General features: G+C 42.3%; 1 protein-coding gene across 1 annotated transcript; it reads left to right on the plus strand.

Moving 5' to 3' along the window:
* Positions 1 to 926: 926 nt before the first annotated feature.
* Positions 927 to 17129, plus strand: LOC146246281 (uncharacterized). Its single transcript, XM_084683619.1, has 13 exons — positions 927 to 992; positions 2304 to 2488; positions 3385 to 3498; positions 3990 to 4103; positions 4934 to 5047; positions 5892 to 6133; positions 6251 to 8051; positions 8194 to 8367; positions 10544 to 10717; positions 13862 to 14035; positions 14428 to 14580; positions 15392 to 15438; positions 16152 to 17129. Exons 2-13 carry the CDS (start codon positions 2361 to 2363, stop codon positions 16685 to 16687), a joined length of 3771 nt encoding a protein of 1256 aa, XP_084539745.1. The 5' UTR covers positions 927 to 992; positions 2304 to 2360; the 3' UTR covers positions 16688 to 17129.
* The last annotated feature ends 464 nt before the right edge of the window (positions 17130 to 17593 follow it).

A 17593-nucleotide genomic window follows, 5' to 3' on the forward strand; every position in this document is an offset into this window, starting at 1 on the left:
CCAGCGAGGGATGCTTCTGACACGAGCCTGACTTGACAGCTGGCTGGCGCGAGGTTCCCATGGTAACGAGGAGGAGGAAAACAGAGTCTGAGGATTTGTTCCCCCCCTCCCTCCCTCCTTCACTCTCTCTATCTGAGGGAAATCTAAATGCCTGTGCACTGGAGACTATTTGGGATCGCTTATCCCGGTGGTTAGAAAAGGTGACTGGAGATCAGTAAGTCACAGGTTCAAATAATCCCCTCCCCGATATGTCACCATGACAGAGCCTACATAGCATAAAGTATTCAACGTATTTTCTGTACAGCACAATTTGACATAACGCTGCGTTTGTCAGGTCTTCAACTCCTCTATTAACCTCTATCCCTCCCTCCCTCTCTTCCTCTCTCTCGTGCTCGCTCTGTTCTCTGCCGAACGCTAAACCCTTCTCCAAACAGAGCCTTGTGATCTCACACGCACGCCAGCGTCCTATTGGTCAGTGCCAGTACTGTCCTGCCTAGTCTCTAAACATTTCAGTTTGTCGTGCAAGAGAAATTTAAATGGATTAAATTTGATTTTTTTTTTATGTATCTATTCAACCTACAGCTCTTTTATCAAGTGACACAAAAAACATAATAATTGTCTTATGATGTTTTTATGTAGCCTACGCATGAAAATGTATCATAATGTTACTTTGAAACACCACACTGTAAAAACAATGTGATCGATGAGTCATTGTAACTTGTTTACTTCATTTACTTCAAGTTAATGCAATGAATGCAATTTCAACTGAATTTAACGAGTTTTTGGTATTCAAACTCAAATTTAAACAAGAAACGGCACCTGTGACAATGATGTAGGAGATGTAGGAACGAAAATGTTCTTCTGGCAGCTTCCTGTCCCTCGTGTGTTTCCTGGCTTTGTGGGTGTGGGCTGAAATATACTCAAAACGAAAGTAAAATGTTTTTTGAGATCCATTTTGCGTTGACAGAAAGAGTGTAAAGGCAGTCTATTAAGTAAGTGATTTGGAATAATCTTCCCCCCAAAAAGTTTGACGTAACAAAGAGAGAGAGAGAGAGATCCACATAAACTGTGTTAGATAAATGTGATAAGTTATTGGTTGGTAATGAATCAAGAGTTTTTTGAAAGGTGGTTAGGGTTAAGGTTAAGGTTAGCATGCAGGTGTCAATTACACCTGCATTATGTTCGGTGTAATGGACGATACACTTAGAGGGAGGTCACGTAGAGGAAGTATATAGCTTCATAAAGTAACTGTAAACATACGAACATTATGTAGCCTACATTCATGAGCAGAAGAACAAATATGTGCATTGTTTAATTTAAATCATAAGGCCAGAGTGAAAGTCCTGTTGTACATGTGGGTCAAATGCACAATACATAAGAGATCGTCCTTTACCAAAAAACAAATACCGAATTATCGAATGTGGGCTTCTTCTCTTCTTTGTTTTCAAGAATCCGAATAAATCCAAAACATTTTCATGTTCAGCATTTACTCACAGCAAATGCAATGACTTTTTGTATGTTAGACGTAGACACCTCAAAGCGCGTTTTAAAGTTGTGCAACCCTGTTGAAAAACAAAAAATGGGGCCGTAATATTGTTTTGTCAGTTTAGGAACTCAAACCTTTCTTTATTGTTATAGTTATGCACCTATAACTTGATCTGCTAACAGTAACTAAAATGACAATATTGTGGTCATTCACGTTCGTACAGGCCCAAGGTCAGGGGTCAAAATAAATTAATACAAAATACAGTGTGGTTGAGTTACTAGATCCAGACCATGTCCACTACAGAGGACTTGAGTGTCTGGGTCTTGGAGGAGATTTATACAAGGATGAGGGTTCACGTCAATATTAATGTAACACTGTGGATACTCCTCCCTGCCAGCAGGTCGCATAACCTTACAGAAAGTCATAAAATGACCTGAATTCCCTCTGCTCTTATATCACACTCAGCAAGTGTGAGATCATATACAGATCCTAGATCAAGGCTTAATAAGAGTTGATGATTCTGGTTTGTCCTTAAATACACACCATGAACAGAGCTCCAAGCCTTGTCCCTCACTAGACATCTGTGGCTGTTAAACTCCATCCATTGAACATTGTTGCAGTGCGGAATCCACTTTAACACTTCAACAATATATTTTTTTGGGCTCCCCCTTTCCCCATGCCAAAGAAAATCTATCAGGAATATTTATATAATCATGAAGGCCAAGCCACAGTCTCCAAAATTAATTAATAACTAGTTTAATATCAAGCTGCTCTTTCTTTAAGGTAACATTGGTGTTGTTTGTTCCCACTTCTACAGGTCTGGCTGAGCTGGGACCCTCCTGGTGCTGCCCTCGAGGAGAACTACTACCTCTAAATGAGTCTCTCTGGGGAGATAGAGGAAGGGGGCCCTGCCTCTAAAATGAGTCTGTCTGGGGGGATTGAGGAAGGGGGCCCTGACTCCAAAATGAGTCTCTCTGGGGAGACTGAAGACACAGTCAAAAGGTATGAGTCAAAAGGAGAGACTAAATGTCTCTTTTGTAACTCTTTGTGACAAAGTGAATTGCAGGAAGATAAACAGTGTAGGGGGTTTAATATTGGCTAAACAACCAAAATGATTCCCCGAGGTTTAAAAGAAGAGGGGTTAACTGAAAAGTGTATTTACATTAACCACAAATCCTGGAACTGCAGTTATACTATAAAGGTTACATCAGAGCAAGAATAGTGAAAGTTAAGTTCAATTAAATAGATTTTTAATAACAATGCAAATTAATTAAACCTTTTACAAGGCAAAAATGTTATAAAATGAAGTTTTTAACTCCTACCTACTCTACTATGATTATTGTAAACCAGAGAGAGAAAGCAAGAGGTGAGGAAGAAGGAGTAGGACAAGCCAAAGCTGAGGAGAAGGTCTCAGGAGATGAAGAATCCACAGAACAATGCTTCACAATTCTTTTTACAATACAATAACAACCAATCACACAACAATTTTGAAGAATGTTTGAATAATGTTTGCCTAGTAAAAGTATGGTAACCCAACAATGTGAAGTTTATCACATTATCCAGTTAAAAGACACACTGTGTTAAGTCATCTTGTTGGCAAGTAGCCGTGTAATAAGCGGGATAATGTATAAAACGCGGGTCATTATCGGGAAAATAAGCCCCTTCAGAGCGAAACTACACCGCTTCGCGTCGGGGTGCTGTTCGCCCTGTCGGGGCTTATTTTCCCGATAATGACCGGCGTTCTATACATTATCCCTTACGTATTCAACCATCTCAAATGTTTGTACTTGTGAAATCCTATTGGAACATGTCAGCTATTTTAATCATTATGCCTATGGATGCATGGTTGGGTTTGATAAGCTACATTGTTACTCTATAGCTGCTGTATGTCTTTCCAGGTTTAAGCGTCAGAGACCAGCCTCACCTGTACCCAGCTGTGTGTCCATGAAAAGTGACAGGTCTATGGAACCTCCATTCAACTTCAGAGAAGGAGATCTTACCACTGAGTCAGGGTAGGAACTAAAATCGGTTGCAGCCATGGTCAGAATTATAAACATTTTTCAGGAAATATTAGTCTTTCTGTAAAAAGTGTCAAGAGGTAGAAGGCAGCTTTGAAATGATCTGTCTATGTGTTAGAAATATTTATGTTTGTGTTTTGCAAGCTAAAAGAATACTGTTGTACAACATATTTTGGAGTGCAGAAAGAAGTAACCCCCCCAATTGAAGTTAAACATGCTGACCATTACTTAAACAGGCAGACCGTTACCTTTATTCAGCATGTAAAGATTGTTTACTTAGCAAGTAAGCTAAACAGATGTCAAACTCCATATTGTTGGAACTAGGGTCAAACTCTATTTTGTAACTTTCCACTCCAAACTAAAGATGTAGTTTTCCACTTCAAGACGCACGCACACTCATGCGGGAACTTTATGATAAAAGGAGACTTACAGTTCCTCAGACTTAGCTACATTTTTTTATATATAGCTGCTGTATGTGTTTACAGGATCAAGCATCAGAGACCAGCCTCACCTGTACCCAGCTGTGTGTCCATGAAGACTGACAGGTCTATGGAACCTCCATTCAACTTCAGAGAAGGAGATCTTACCACTGAGTCAGGGTAGGAACTAAAGTCTGCTGCAGCCATGTTCATAATTATCAATATTTTTCAGGAAACATTTTCCTTCATGTGTAAGAAGGTTCTGTGCCATTATCTGTGTCTGTTCATCCCAGTAACGATCAATATTCAGATAGAATCAGGAAGTGGGTGGGGCCTACAACAAATGTACAGTAGTTCAATTAGTGTTTTGTGACCATACAAGTGTTTTTTGTTTTTTTCTATAATAGGGTAAAGCTGTTCCAAATGCGAGACAATAGAGTAGACTTTAAATCCAAATATTTGAAAAGTAAATATGTAATGAGTATATTAACCCAACTGTCCTACTGATTGAACCACCCTTTATCCAATATTCTCTTTAATTCTTCATGTTTTTATTTATTTATTTCTGAAGAAATCCATTCTTAAAGTTTTGTTTTGAAGAATATTTGAATAATGTTTGCCTGATAAAAATATGGTTATAGATTTATCACATGTCTTAACCCCACCAACACCCTCCTCAACTAGGCGACTGAGTGTTCAATTATACAATAGTGACGTAGTCATGAGTGTACTGTAGTCGAGTAGTGGGAGTTTCCCCTTCGATAGAACCACACAGCTTCTATTACAGTAAATGGTTAATGCAGTATGTGAGTGTCTTGACATAAAAACATTTATATAAAACAACAATGTGAGGTTTATCACATTATCCAGCTGTATTCAACCATCTCAAATGTTTGTTCTTGTGAAATCCTATCGGAACATGTCAGCTATTTTAATCATTATGCCTATGGATGCATGGTTGGGTTTGATTAGCTACATTGTTACTCTATAGCTGCTGTATGTTTTTACAGGATCAAGCGTCAGAGACCAGCCTCACCTGTACCCAGCTGTGTGTCCATGAAAAGTGACAGGTCTATGGAACCTCCATTCAACTTCAGAGATGGAGATCTTACCACTGAGTCAGGGTAGGAACTAAAATCGCCATGGTCAGAATTATAAACATTTTTCTGGAAATATTAGTCTTTCTGTAGAAAGTGTGTGGAGGTAGAAGGCAGCTTTGAAATGATCTGTCTATTTATGTGTTAGAAATATTTATGTTTGTGTTATGCAAGCTAAAAGAATACTGTTGTACAACATATTTTAGAGTGCAGAAAGAAGTAACCCCCCCAATTGACGTTAAACAGGCTGACCATTACTTAAACAGGCAGACCGTTACCTTTGTTCAGCATGTAAAGATTGTTTACTTAGCAAGTAAGCTAAACAGATGTCAAACTCCATATTGTTGGAACCAGGGTCAAACCACTTTTCCACTTCAAGACGCACGCACACACTCACGCATACACACAAGCGCGCACACACACACATGCGAGAACTTTAGGATAAAAGGAGACTGACAGTTCTTCAGACAAATTTGTATCATCATAGACTTGTCTCCTTGCTGGATGCTGCAAGCAGTTCAATCTTTCTTGACTCCATCGACTATGTGCACTACTTGAGAAAATATTTTCCTGACAGTGTGAGGCCCACCCCACCAAAATACGTATTTGTAAAAAAACAGTGTGAGGTTTATCACAACCTTGAACCTGGAGAGATACCATCCTGTGGGTTTATATTTCAACCCTGCTTCTGAAGAGATACTCTCCTGTAGACACAAACACCATCTCTAACTAACCTCAATGTGAGTTTAGAACACAGACTACTCCTCCTAGTGGAAGCCTTCAGTTAAACCAATTCAGGTGTGCAGTGTGCTGTGTATTTGTGTCTGTGTGTGAGAGAGACTGGTGTTCATATGGGCTCATGTCTCTGCAGTAAGAGGAGCAGAGCTGTCCTGGCAGAGGACCAGTCCAGGTGTGTGCTGTGTGAGCAGGTCCTGAGGGATCCGGTCTCCCCCCCCTGTGGACACAGGGTCTGCAGAGCCTGCATCTCTTCATCCGGGCAGCAGCCTGGTCCATCAGCAGACCACACCTGCCCCCAGTGTGGAAAGACACCCAGAACACAACCTGGACTGCTGCCACCTGGACGACAGGACATTCAGAGAAACACTGACACCAGTACGAGCTTCACTTCATCTTTACCCAACATTGTAAAAATTTTCTCTGGTCATTTCAGTACTTTGTCATGAGTGTTGGTATTAATGTAAAGATCATGAACTCCTTGTTCTTCCATAGTTGTGAGTGGACTCCAAAGAATGTTAGGGACTCATAAAGCCACGATGAAGAGGAGGTTTGAACATGTGATTGAAGGCATCAGGACATCAGATAATGCCATCCTCCTCACCAGTATCTACACTGAGCTGTACATCACAGAGGGAGACAGTGAAGGGGTTAATAATGAACATGAGGTCTGGCAGCTTGAGACGGCATCCAGGATACGAATCACACACGACACACCCATCAACTGCAATGACATCTTCCAGCTCCAACCTGACCAAGAGAGACTCGTCAGGACTGTGCTGACGAAGGGCATCGCTGGCATCGGAAAAACCGTCTCTGTGCAGAAGTTCCTCCTAGACTGGGCTGAAGGGAAGGCAAATCATGAGGTGGATGTGATGTTTGTGCTTCCTTTCCGGGAGCTGAATCTGATCAAAGATGTCCAGTACAGTCTCCTTCAACTGCTGAGAGATTTCCACCCAGAACTTCACATAGAGGATGGAGAGATCCTCGCTGTCTCTAAAGCCATGTTCATCTTTGATGGTCTGGATGAGAGCCGACTCCCTTTAGATTTCAGTGGAAACCAGAGCTGGTGTGATGTCACTGAGTCCACCTCAGTGGATATGCTGCTGACCAACCTGATCAAAGGAAACCTGCTTCCCTCTGCTCTCATCTGGATCACCACTCGACCAGCAGCAGCCAATCAGATCCCCTCTGAGTGTGTTGACCTGGTGACAGAGGTACGAGGGTTCAATGATGCTCAGAAGGAGGAGTACATCATGAAGAGATGCAGTGATGAGATCCTGGCCAGGAGAATCATCTCACACATCAAGACATCAAGGACCCTCTACATCATGTGCCACATTCCAGTCTTCTCCAGCATGTGTGTGACAGTCCTGGAGCACATGCTGAGAACAGATAGCAAAGGAGAGATGCCCCAGACCCTGACTGAGATGTACGCACACTTCCTGCTCATTCAGACCAAGATGAAGAACCAGAAGTATCAAGAAGGAAACGGGACAGATGAAGAGGAGCTCTTGAGGTCTGACCAGGAAGTTCTCCTGAAGCTGGGGAAGCTGGCGTTTGAACATCTGGAGAAAGGCAACCTGCTGTTCTACCAGGAAGACCTGGAAGAGTGCGGCCTCCATGTCCAAGAGGCATCGGTGTACTCTGGAGTGTGCACGGCCATCTTCAAAGAAGAGTCTGTGCTCTTTCAGAGGGTGGTGTACTGCTTTGTGCACCTGAGCATTCAGGAGTTTCTCTCTGCAGTCTACATCTTACATTGTTACACAACCAACAACATGGAGCCACTGAGGCCGTTCCTACTATGGGATTTTGAACCTGTACCTAAGAATCTATCTTTGGAAGACCTGCTGGAGGGGGCATTAGACAACTCTCTCAGGAGTAAGAATGGGCACCTGGACCTCTTTGTGCGCTTCCTCCACGGCCTCTCACTGGAGTCCAATCAGAAGCTGTTAGGAGGCCTGCTGACTCAGACCCAGAGGAGTCCAGAGAGCCTGCAGAAGACAGTCAGATCCCTCAAGGAGATGTGGAGGGAGAACATATCACCAGAGAGGTACATCAATCTCTTCCACTGCTTGATGGAGATGAAAGACCATTCAGTACAGCAGGGGATCCAAGCATACTTGAAGGAGAAGAATTCATCCAAGGCTCTGTCTGTAACCCACTGCTCAGCACTGGCCTACATGCTGCAGACGTCAGAGGAGGTTCTGGATGAGTTTGACCTGCAGAAATACAACACATCCAAGGAGGGGCACAGGAGACTGCTCCCAGCTGTAAAGATCTGCAGAAAAGCTGTGTAAGTAGTGATGGAAACATGCCATTTAAATGTCAACTATACACATTTACTCAAATGTACACACACTTTACACACATTTCTTATGTTAAACATGTCTTTGTGATGCACATACAGTTGTTTCATGGTTATCATGTAACAACAGACTCTCTGGATGTAAACTCACTGATGCATCATGGGAAGTGGTGTTCTCAGCCCTCACCTCTAACCCCTCCCATCTGAGAGAGCTGGACCTGAGGGACACTATCCTGGAGGATCGAGGAGTGAAGCTGCTCTCTGCTGCACTGGAGAATCCAAACTGCAAACTGGAGACTCTGAGGTCTAGATTCATTCATTTATTATGTTTAAATTATTTAATTAAGAATAATTAAAATCACATTTCCTACAATGAGAGCAGATGCTTTGCTCCCTCTTAATTCTAATAAGTGTGTAAGTTTATAAGATGATGAAATCCACAGTGTCTCTGGATGAATAAAGTACTTGTTTATACAGCCGTCATTGTTCATTGTAGCCACTAGAGGGAGCCTGGTCCTAACCACACCCTCGCACATTTAATTTGTACAGAGGGTCTGGGATCGCTCCATTGACAAGCTGGAACTTCTTTGAAGGCGGGTACCAGTGTTTCCCCCACCATAATATTAGGGGGGGGCACCCCGCCCCCCCCAATGCCCCCCCCCCCTCCCCCGGAAGGTCAAGTTAATAAAAAAACATTTAAAAATTATGGATCTGCCATAACCAATCGCTAGCGTTCGCCAACTCCTTCACCACTAACGGAGCAAGCTGGAAAATAAAACTGTCAACCGACAAAACTCAGCAAAGATTGTTTTTGCTTCGGCTTTAACAATATCAACGTAATCATTCTCAGCCACTCCCTCTGTTCGCTGATTGGGGCGACAAAAATGTTGTTTGTGAAAACAGACTAAGGCCGTGTTCACACTTGTCTTCTTTTTTTAGAAAAAAGCACTGCCGTCAGAGCCTTTTTACATGCAACCCTGGGAAAAGGAAAAACGTTTAAAACTTCTAAAAAAGCGCAGAGCCCGACGCCTTTTTGAGTTCAATTTTCGCAACTTTTCAGAAAAGCGCTGGGTGACGTCAAGCGCCTTTTTGACAGCTGACCAATCAGGACGAGGAGAGTAGGTACGAGTGTACCTTCCCTAGTTACCTACCTTAGTTACCAGGCTATGGCTAGGGCTATGGCTCCTCAAACGCCAAAGCTAAAGCAAGTAATTGCATTTTATTGGCCATAGTAGCTAGCTGTCGATAAGTAACCAACGGAAAATAACGGATAATAATGTATCGCTAGACTATATGATTCCCGTTCAGTTTACAACATTTTTGTTAGAAAGGCGTTTGACGTCACCCAACAAAAAAGTCAAGTGTGAACACGGCCAAAAAGGCGGTCGGGCGCTGCGCTTTTTTAGAAGTTTTTAAAAGGCTCCGCCTTTTTCCTTTTCCTATAGGGTTGCATGTAAAAAAGGCGCTAAAGGCAGCGCTTTTTTCTAAAAAAATAAATCAAGTGTGAACATGGCCAAATATCAGAGCCCCTACCAAGAACCTGTCCACTCCCTATTAAGCCCCATTGTACCGAATTGTTTTGCAGTTCCACCAGAGTTCCATTGGGCATGATCGCGGTCGAGTGCAAAATGAATGGGAGTCTATGGAGCTAAACGTCTAAATTAGTCTCTTTCACCTGATTGTCGTTGAGAAATCTCAGATATTATTGTAGTTTTTGCATGTTCAACATGGATTATAGGTCGAAAGTTGAATGAACGAGTACAGGGTGAGTTGTTGTTGCCCATAACACGCTAGCATTCTGCTAATGAATGCTGATTGGTTAGTGAAGGACTGACTATATGACCAGAGATCCAGCTTGATGGCATCCGAAGCGGAACCAGAATGTCAGATCATTAGCAACATTAGCAACAACATTAGCAAACCAAAACTCTTTCTAGCATGTGTATTGACAGGGAGAGCCTAACCTGTCAGCTGTGTTGTTGATGCCTCGAAAGAAAAAAGGAAGTGACCAGAGCTTGCCGTAATGCGGTATCTCTGGTCGTACAATGTGTATGACGTCATTGACATTTTGACAGTATTTTTAGAACAAACAAAAAACGATATCCTGAGAAAAGTGGATTTTGAGGGGTATAGCTCCATAGACCTCCATTAATTCAACACCCAGACCTATAGTACGGGAACAAAATGAAAATTGAGCTGAAGTACATTGGAGGACAGAGCCAGGCTAACTAGAGGGAGCAGTGTGCTGCTGTTATTGTGACTGGCCTCACAATGGGATGGGAGGCAGGTTCAGACATCTCCAATGTTCAGCTAATGGCAACAGTTTAAAGTCTGTTAGTCTGAATGTAATAAACATGCCTTATTATTGCTCATTCTAAAGATATTGCCCCAAATTGTTATAAATTGCTCAAGTTCCATAGTGACCAGAAGACCTGTTTCAGGTTAGTGCTGTTTGTAATCCTGTAATGATCCTTCTACAGGTTGCCAGCCCTTCACATCACAGAGGAAGGCTGTGCTTCTCTGGCTTCAGCTCTGAAGTCAAACCCCTCCCTTCTGAGAGATCTGGATCTAAGAAACATTTACCTGAGGGATTCAGGCATGAAGCTGCTCTCTACTGTACTGGAGGATCCACTCTGCAAACTGGAGACTCTGAGGTCTGGATTCATTCATTTATTACAGGGTTTCCCGCAGCACTTTGCAGCTAAGGCGGCCGCCTAAGCAACTGTGTTCCTCTGTCCTGTTTTCTCCCTTTCATTCCAAACCGTTAACGCCTGTGTAACGGGTATGTAACGGACGTGGTCTTTCAAGCCCCGTCAGAGGCATATTAGCCAATGTTCACTCCCACCGGGAGTCTCACCTGCCACCCCTCGACTTCCAAGCGCAACCACTACCAGCTACGCCAAAGAAAAGCTAGCTATTCGTTGACGCGGGTGGCCCATTACATACCCGAGGAGTGAGTTTCACCAGTTCACACCGGTTACACCAGTCGCATGCCAGCAGAACGTACAACATTTAAAGGGGTGATTGACTGTTTTTGGAGGTATTTCACACTATTCCTTAAGGTCTCCAAATACGGTTGGGCTGAAAATGGCCCGGGTGCTGTTCTTTGAGCCCTGATGCTTCCTGTGAAATAGCCCTGCTAAACAACAGCTTTTCTCCATTGTGGTATGCTAATGAATATATAGATGAGCTGCAAGCTTATTGGTTGGTTTGCAACAAGTGAAGCTGCGCAGCAAAGACGCAACACGGCAAACAGCACTCACTGAAACATCGAAGGTGGAGACTTTAAATAAAAACCTACAAGTACCGTAAATCTATTGTGTCTACATTACACTATTTTCAACAGATTGACTACATATCATTTGGAATGATAACGTTTGGATGTTTCCACTTCTGTTGTCGGAGCAAACGGGATCGACTTAAGTGGGTAACGTTAGCACTACAGCTTTGCAAACAAACGATCGTGATTTATCAACTCAGCTTCAGTTAGCTCATAGCTATCTTGCTGAAAAATAGATCTGGACAAACATGCATCTTGAATTGTAGATTTATATGACAAAACGGGTTATTTATTTGAATGAAACACATTCAGGAACATGAAATAACGTTAGCCCCACGTTACATTAAATAACGTTAGCAAAACTGCCCCTAAGAAATATAATTTTGCCTCTTATATCAGTAGGAGAGGGGCAAAAAATTCCCCCATAATTTCCTCAAATAATAATTATAATTGAACTTGAAAAAAATGTAGCGCTTCTTTATCAATATCAGACCTGTGAGTGACTGCGAGTGTGAGGAGAAATGAGGAATCAGCAAACACAGTCTCCGTCACCATCTCAGATTTTAAAGATGAAATTCACTCACCCAGCGACCATCAAAAAACTCAAGCTAGATTGGCTTGGGGTGGATGGAGACGACAACAAGAAAAATACCAGATTTTTTGGCCATGCATGTCGAACTTGTGGACAACGAGTTTTCAAGTCAACACGGTGTTGTATCTTTGAATCGCGCGCACTCCCGCGAGGGGGTGCCAATCCCGAGAGTCATGCATCGGGTGATACAACACCGGCACAGGCAAATTCTTCTGCTGACCGTAGTTGAGCAAAAACATTAAGAAATATGTGGCCTTTTGTCACCAGCGACTAAGCAACACGCCATCGCCTACGGTGATAACTATTTACTATAATTATTTGTACGTTATTTAGTTCGCTTTAGCTAGTTTAACGTTAGTAAGCTGTTAGCTAGCTCTGATAGTGCGTTAGTCACAAAGGCTTGCTTGCAAGTTAGCCTAGCTAACGTTAGACAAAGTGCAGTCAGGGAATGATTTCCCCCCCATCCTCATAAGTAACTGCTATCTTGTGGTTGACAACCAATCCTCTATTTGGGTAAAGTTGTGTGCAGTTGAAAAAAAAAGTTGAAAAATGAATACAAATAAATGTAATAATAACAATTGATAAGCACAAAGAAATAAGAATACAATTGAATATGATGGTCTGACTTATGTTTTCTGTTTTTTGTTAAAATAAATCTAAGAAAACACTTTGAATCTGTAGACTACTGCTTAATAGTCATATTATTGCCATTTGATGACAATTGCTCATACTGCAATCTTGAACAAAGGTTAAATGTTGTTTCACAAGTTCATTTTTTTTTTGAACAATATGTAACAATTTGTATTGTTCAATTGAACAATTTTTATTTTATTTCAGTCAAATCCTTCCCCCCCCCCCCCCCACACACACACACACATAATATATTGATATAAAAATATAAATGTACTACTCTACGACAGGCAACCACGCACGCTGTCCGAAATTATCATTTAATTTATTAGTCCCCCCCAATGTTGACTCCTTGGCTACGGCCTTGGTTGTTTTCATTTGTGGAAGAATTAATTAATTAATTGAATGTTGCAACAACGACATAAGTCTGTGCATTGTACAAGACAGTCCTGCAGAAAACAGGAACATCGGCCTGTCTCACAGGCACTTTTGCAACCGCAGTGTATCACATGCAAAACACTGTCAGGGGCCGAATTTCTGCTCATCCAGGTGACGTGCAAGGTCCCATCTTCTATTTGCCAACCATATCCATCCATTTTTACAAAAAGCAGTTACCTTATTGGTGTATACCGATCACGTGTTGACCGTGCCACCAAAATCCTATTACGCTCTGAAGAAACTAGTTCTACATAAAACATAGACTCATCGACAATCGACTGGAATTTCAGCAACAAACTTTTTTTTGGTAGCTAAGCACGACTCCTTCTTATTTATGAGCTAAACATTGTGTAGATACCTGACTGTGGAGCGGGATGAATCAATGACAGGGTTCACCTTACGGCCTAAAAGCCCAAAAATTTGGAGCCTTTTTTCAAAACCGACTGTTTTACAGCTACATTTTTTAATTGTGAGTTTTACATAGGAAAGAGGTGTCAATGGACTTTGAGGTTCACTGTATGTCCATTTGACCTACGGAACTGTCATTATTCAACTGTGACAAGGTAAATTTGGTTCTGAAATCAATGACCCTTTTAAAAAAACAAACAGTTGAAACGTAGTTAGTGTGAATGTAATAAACATGGATAAAATAGGTTGGGAGGCAGGTTCAGACATCTCCAATGTTCAGCTAATGGCAACAGTTTAAAAAATGTTAGTCTGAATGTAATAAACATGCCTTATTATCTATAATTCTAAAGATATTTCCAGAAGTTGTTATAAATTGCTCAAGTTCCACATTGACCATAAGACCTGTTTCAGGTTAGTGCTGTTTGTAATCGTGTAATGATCCTTCTACAGGTTGCCTGACTGTCACCTCAAAGAGGAAGACTGTGCTTCTCTGGCTTCAGCTCTGAAGTCAAACCCCTCCCTTCTGAGAGATCTGGATCTAAGCAACAGTGACCTGAGGGATTCAGGCATGAAGCTGCTCTCTGCTGTACTGGAGGATCCACTCTGCAAACTGGAGACACTGAGGTCTGGATTCATTCATTCATTATGTTTCAATTATTTTATGTAGAATGAATAAACATAACATTTGTGAGAGTAGGTGATTTGACCTAATACGTCTAATAAGTGTGTATTTTTGTGTGTATTTAAGTGTGTATGTCAATTTGTTAGGTAGTCATAGACATCATAGTTTTGTTGTTGTTGTGGGCTTCATGGAACAGGCTTCTGGTCCTGAGGTTCCATAGAACTACTAGCACCAAACTGAACACAAACAAAACCTTCCTGAACTGGGGGAAAGGGTCACTCTGTCTAATGAGGGAGGAGCAGCTATGACAGCACCTTCCAAATGAACCCCTCTGTGCTGACTCACTCTGGAGGCCCAGGTGGATTCTGTCCCAACATTGATCCTCTTTCTACAGGCTGTCAGGCTGTCTGGTCACAGAGGAAGGCTGTGCTTCTCTGGCCTCAGCTCTGAGGTCCAACCCCTTCCACCTGAGGGAACTGGACCTGAGCTACAATCATCCAGGAGAAAAAGGATTGGAGCTGCTCTCTGCTGCACTGGAGAAACTCAAGTAAGGAGGTGTTAGTTTTTTCTATACCTCTTTATGTAATGTTGCAACACTGAACATACATCTAATTGTGTTAATAGGCCTTGCATTCCATGATTATACAATTACAAACTGCATGTTTACTATATAATCTACAATATGGTGCAACTCTGATTGTAGCTACAATTATAATTGTATTTCCAGGGGTCTATTCCAGAAAGTGGGTTTAGTGAAAACTGAGTTTTTTACCCTGAGATGAGGGAAACGCTGGGTTTTTAGTTCCAGAAAGAGAGGTAACTAAAACCAGTCTTTTTGTAAAATTAGGGGCTTAGCTCAAACATAGGCCCTAGTGTCAGTTTAAGTGAGTGGAGCTATATTTGCCGAATGTCTTTAACTACGAATATTATTATATTTACTTGAAGGGATCCGTTTTGGACAAATTTGTGCAGAGAATTCTTATACCCAATGTCCCCCTTAAACCCTAAGCCCTGAACCCTCGCATAAATCTGCATGAGGCTGCAAGGGCTCAAAATGCTATAAATTGGAATGGGACAGCACTTTGTGGTATTATCTGTAAAATAGTAATGTTGTTGAATCAAATCTGATGAAAGCATATTTGGAATTGATCATCAAAGGACAAACTAACTCTGAGCTTTCCATCTCAGGGTTCATCAAGTCAGAGTCCAAGGTTAGGCTCAGAGTTTGTAAAGCCTGCTTTCTGGAATACACCTCTGATGATGAGATAGAAACAACATGTTTACTTAGAAAGTCAGTTGCTAAGTCACTTATCAACAGGTGAAGTGTATTTTCATCATTCCTCTGCTTATCCCTACAGTGTGGATCATGGTGGAGAGTGTAGGATCAAACCTGGCCTCAGGAAATGTGAGTATTGACTGCTACTTAGTTCTAGTACACAAGGTCATACAAGGGAAAATAACATTAGTGAATTGGAGACTGTCAAAAATGCACATACACACACTGTAAACACTACTTTTAGAAAACCTTTAGCAAACTTTCATGGCAAATAAAAACACATTCTGATTCTGAATGTGCCAGAAATGAAAAACTTTAATTTTGACATAAAGGCTGGCACTGAGTTCCCTTGTGCGACAAAAGGCAATTTTGCCACAGAAACGTAATTCAAGCCTAAACCGTGCAACAGAACGTAATTAAAATACAAGCAATCGCAAACAACACAAACCTTTTGACACCGGCGTTGTCTGTGTAGCAAAATATTGAGGGATCCTTAGGGGTGGGGAAAAAGAGAGAGTAAAAGGATTTCGACTGAGAACTGTATGTGTATGAGTGTTTCATGGGGTAGCACAAGTGATGAGTGTATGAGCAAGTGTTTCAGTGTTTTTTCCCTAGACAGCCTCTCATAAATCACACCCTCCTCTCCCTCACCACTTCACTCTCCTCCTGTCCTCTTGACCTCCTTTCCTTCTCTGTCCTCCTGCCCTTTACTTTCCTCCGCTCTGGAGAGAGGAGAGAGGGAGGGGGGGGGAGAGGGAGTGAGGGAGGGTATGTAAGGGGGAGAGATTCTAATGTGAATGATGATCATCAGTAATATATTGTGTGTTGGTCTCCCACATCAGATGCCTGTGAGCTCACACTGGACCCAAACACAGTAGAGAGACGCCTCTCTCTGTCTGAGGAGAACAGAAAGGTGACATCGGGGACAGAGCTGCAACAGTATCCTGATCACCCAGAGAGATTTGAGGGCTGGTCACAGGTGCTGTGTAGAGAGGGTCTGTCTGGGCGCTGTTACTGGGAGGCAGAGAGGAGTGGATGGGGGGTTTCTATAGCAGTGACATATAAAGAAATCAGCAGGAGAGGAGTGGGTAAGGACTGTAGGTTTGGATGGAATAAGAAGTCCTGGATTCTGGAGTGTCGTGCTAACAGTTACTCTGTCATGCACAATGATAACAGCACTTATATACCTGTCCCCCCCTCCAACTCCCACAGAGTAGGAGTGTATCTGGACTGGCCTGCCGGCAGTCTGTCCTTCTACACAGTCTCCTCTGACACACTGACCCACCTGCACACATTCCACAGCACATTCACTGAGCCCCTCTATCCTGGGTTCTATGTTTGGTCTCGCTCCTCAGTGTCCCTGTGTCAGGTTGAATAGAATAGCCCACACATACTCTCACACACTGTGCTCACATAGATGTTATTGAAGATTGAACTGTATACAGTTGTACACCTTATCTACTCTCTCCTCCCAGCCCCCCTTATCCACCTCTCCCCCCACCCCCCCTTATCTACCTCTCTCCCCCCACCCCATCTTATCTACTTATTTAGTCCAATTCACAAATTAAACTATGTTTATGTAATATTATGTATTAAAGGCATTTCATACTTGCATTGAGCAGTGATTCCGCTCAATACAAGAGGAGTCAGGTGGCTGAGCGGTTGGCAAATCAGGCTAGTAATCAGAAGGTCACTGATTCGATTCCCGGCCGTGTCAAATGACGTTGTGTCCTTGGGCAAGGCACTTCACCCTACTTGCCTCGGGGGGGAATGTCCCTGTACTTACTGTAAGTTGCTCTGGATAAATGACTAAATGTAAATGTAATGTAATGATTGTGCTTGTTTCTACAACATGGCATCAAGAATTGATTGTGACTTTACGAAGTCCATTACTCCAAGGGCTATAAGCAGCTGTGGTTTTTACTTCTATGTTGAAGTTTCTGCCATATCTCTGACCTCATCATTGTTGAACTCTCCTCCATTGTTGCTGAACAGCTTCTGAGGTGGGCCATGCACCTTATCCAGTCATGGATGAAGTGTTGAACAATCTCAGGTCCTGCCTTTGTGGTCAGAATGCTTCCTGCACTAAATCTAACTGAATTAATCAATAATGTGAAGATACCACAGACTTGGCTTTAACCGCCCCCCGCCCCCCCCCATTCTCACTCAAATTTCAAAACTTTCGCGAATAAAAATTCTGATGCGACAGATCAATGGGTAATCGCTTCCTCTCTCAAAGGCTGTCCTCCTCGACCCTTTTGGTCTTTTTAAATCTAACTATTTG

The sequence above is a fragment of the Hypomesus nipponensis genome, chromosome 20 (assembly GCF_054491055.1).
Source record: "Hypomesus nipponensis isolate SF chromosome 20, ASM5449105v1, whole genome shotgun sequence".
Classification (NCBI taxonomy): Eukaryota; Metazoa; Chordata; class Actinopteri; order Osmeriformes; family Osmeridae; genus Hypomesus; species Hypomesus nipponensis.

Coding starts and splice junctions, on each gene's coding strand:
- LOC146246281 (XM_084683619.1), top strand. CDS start 2,361: ATGAGTCTCTCTGGGGAGATAGAGGAAGGGGGCCCTGCCTCTAAAATG. Junction 14,036..14,427: donor TGCAAACTGGAGACACTGAG/GTCTGGATTCAT, acceptor CTCTTTCTACAG/GCTGTCAGGCTGTCTGGTCA. Junction 15,439..16,151: donor CAAACCTGGCCTCAGGAAAT/GTGAGTATTGAC, acceptor CTCCCACATCAG/ATGCCTGTGAGCTCACACTG.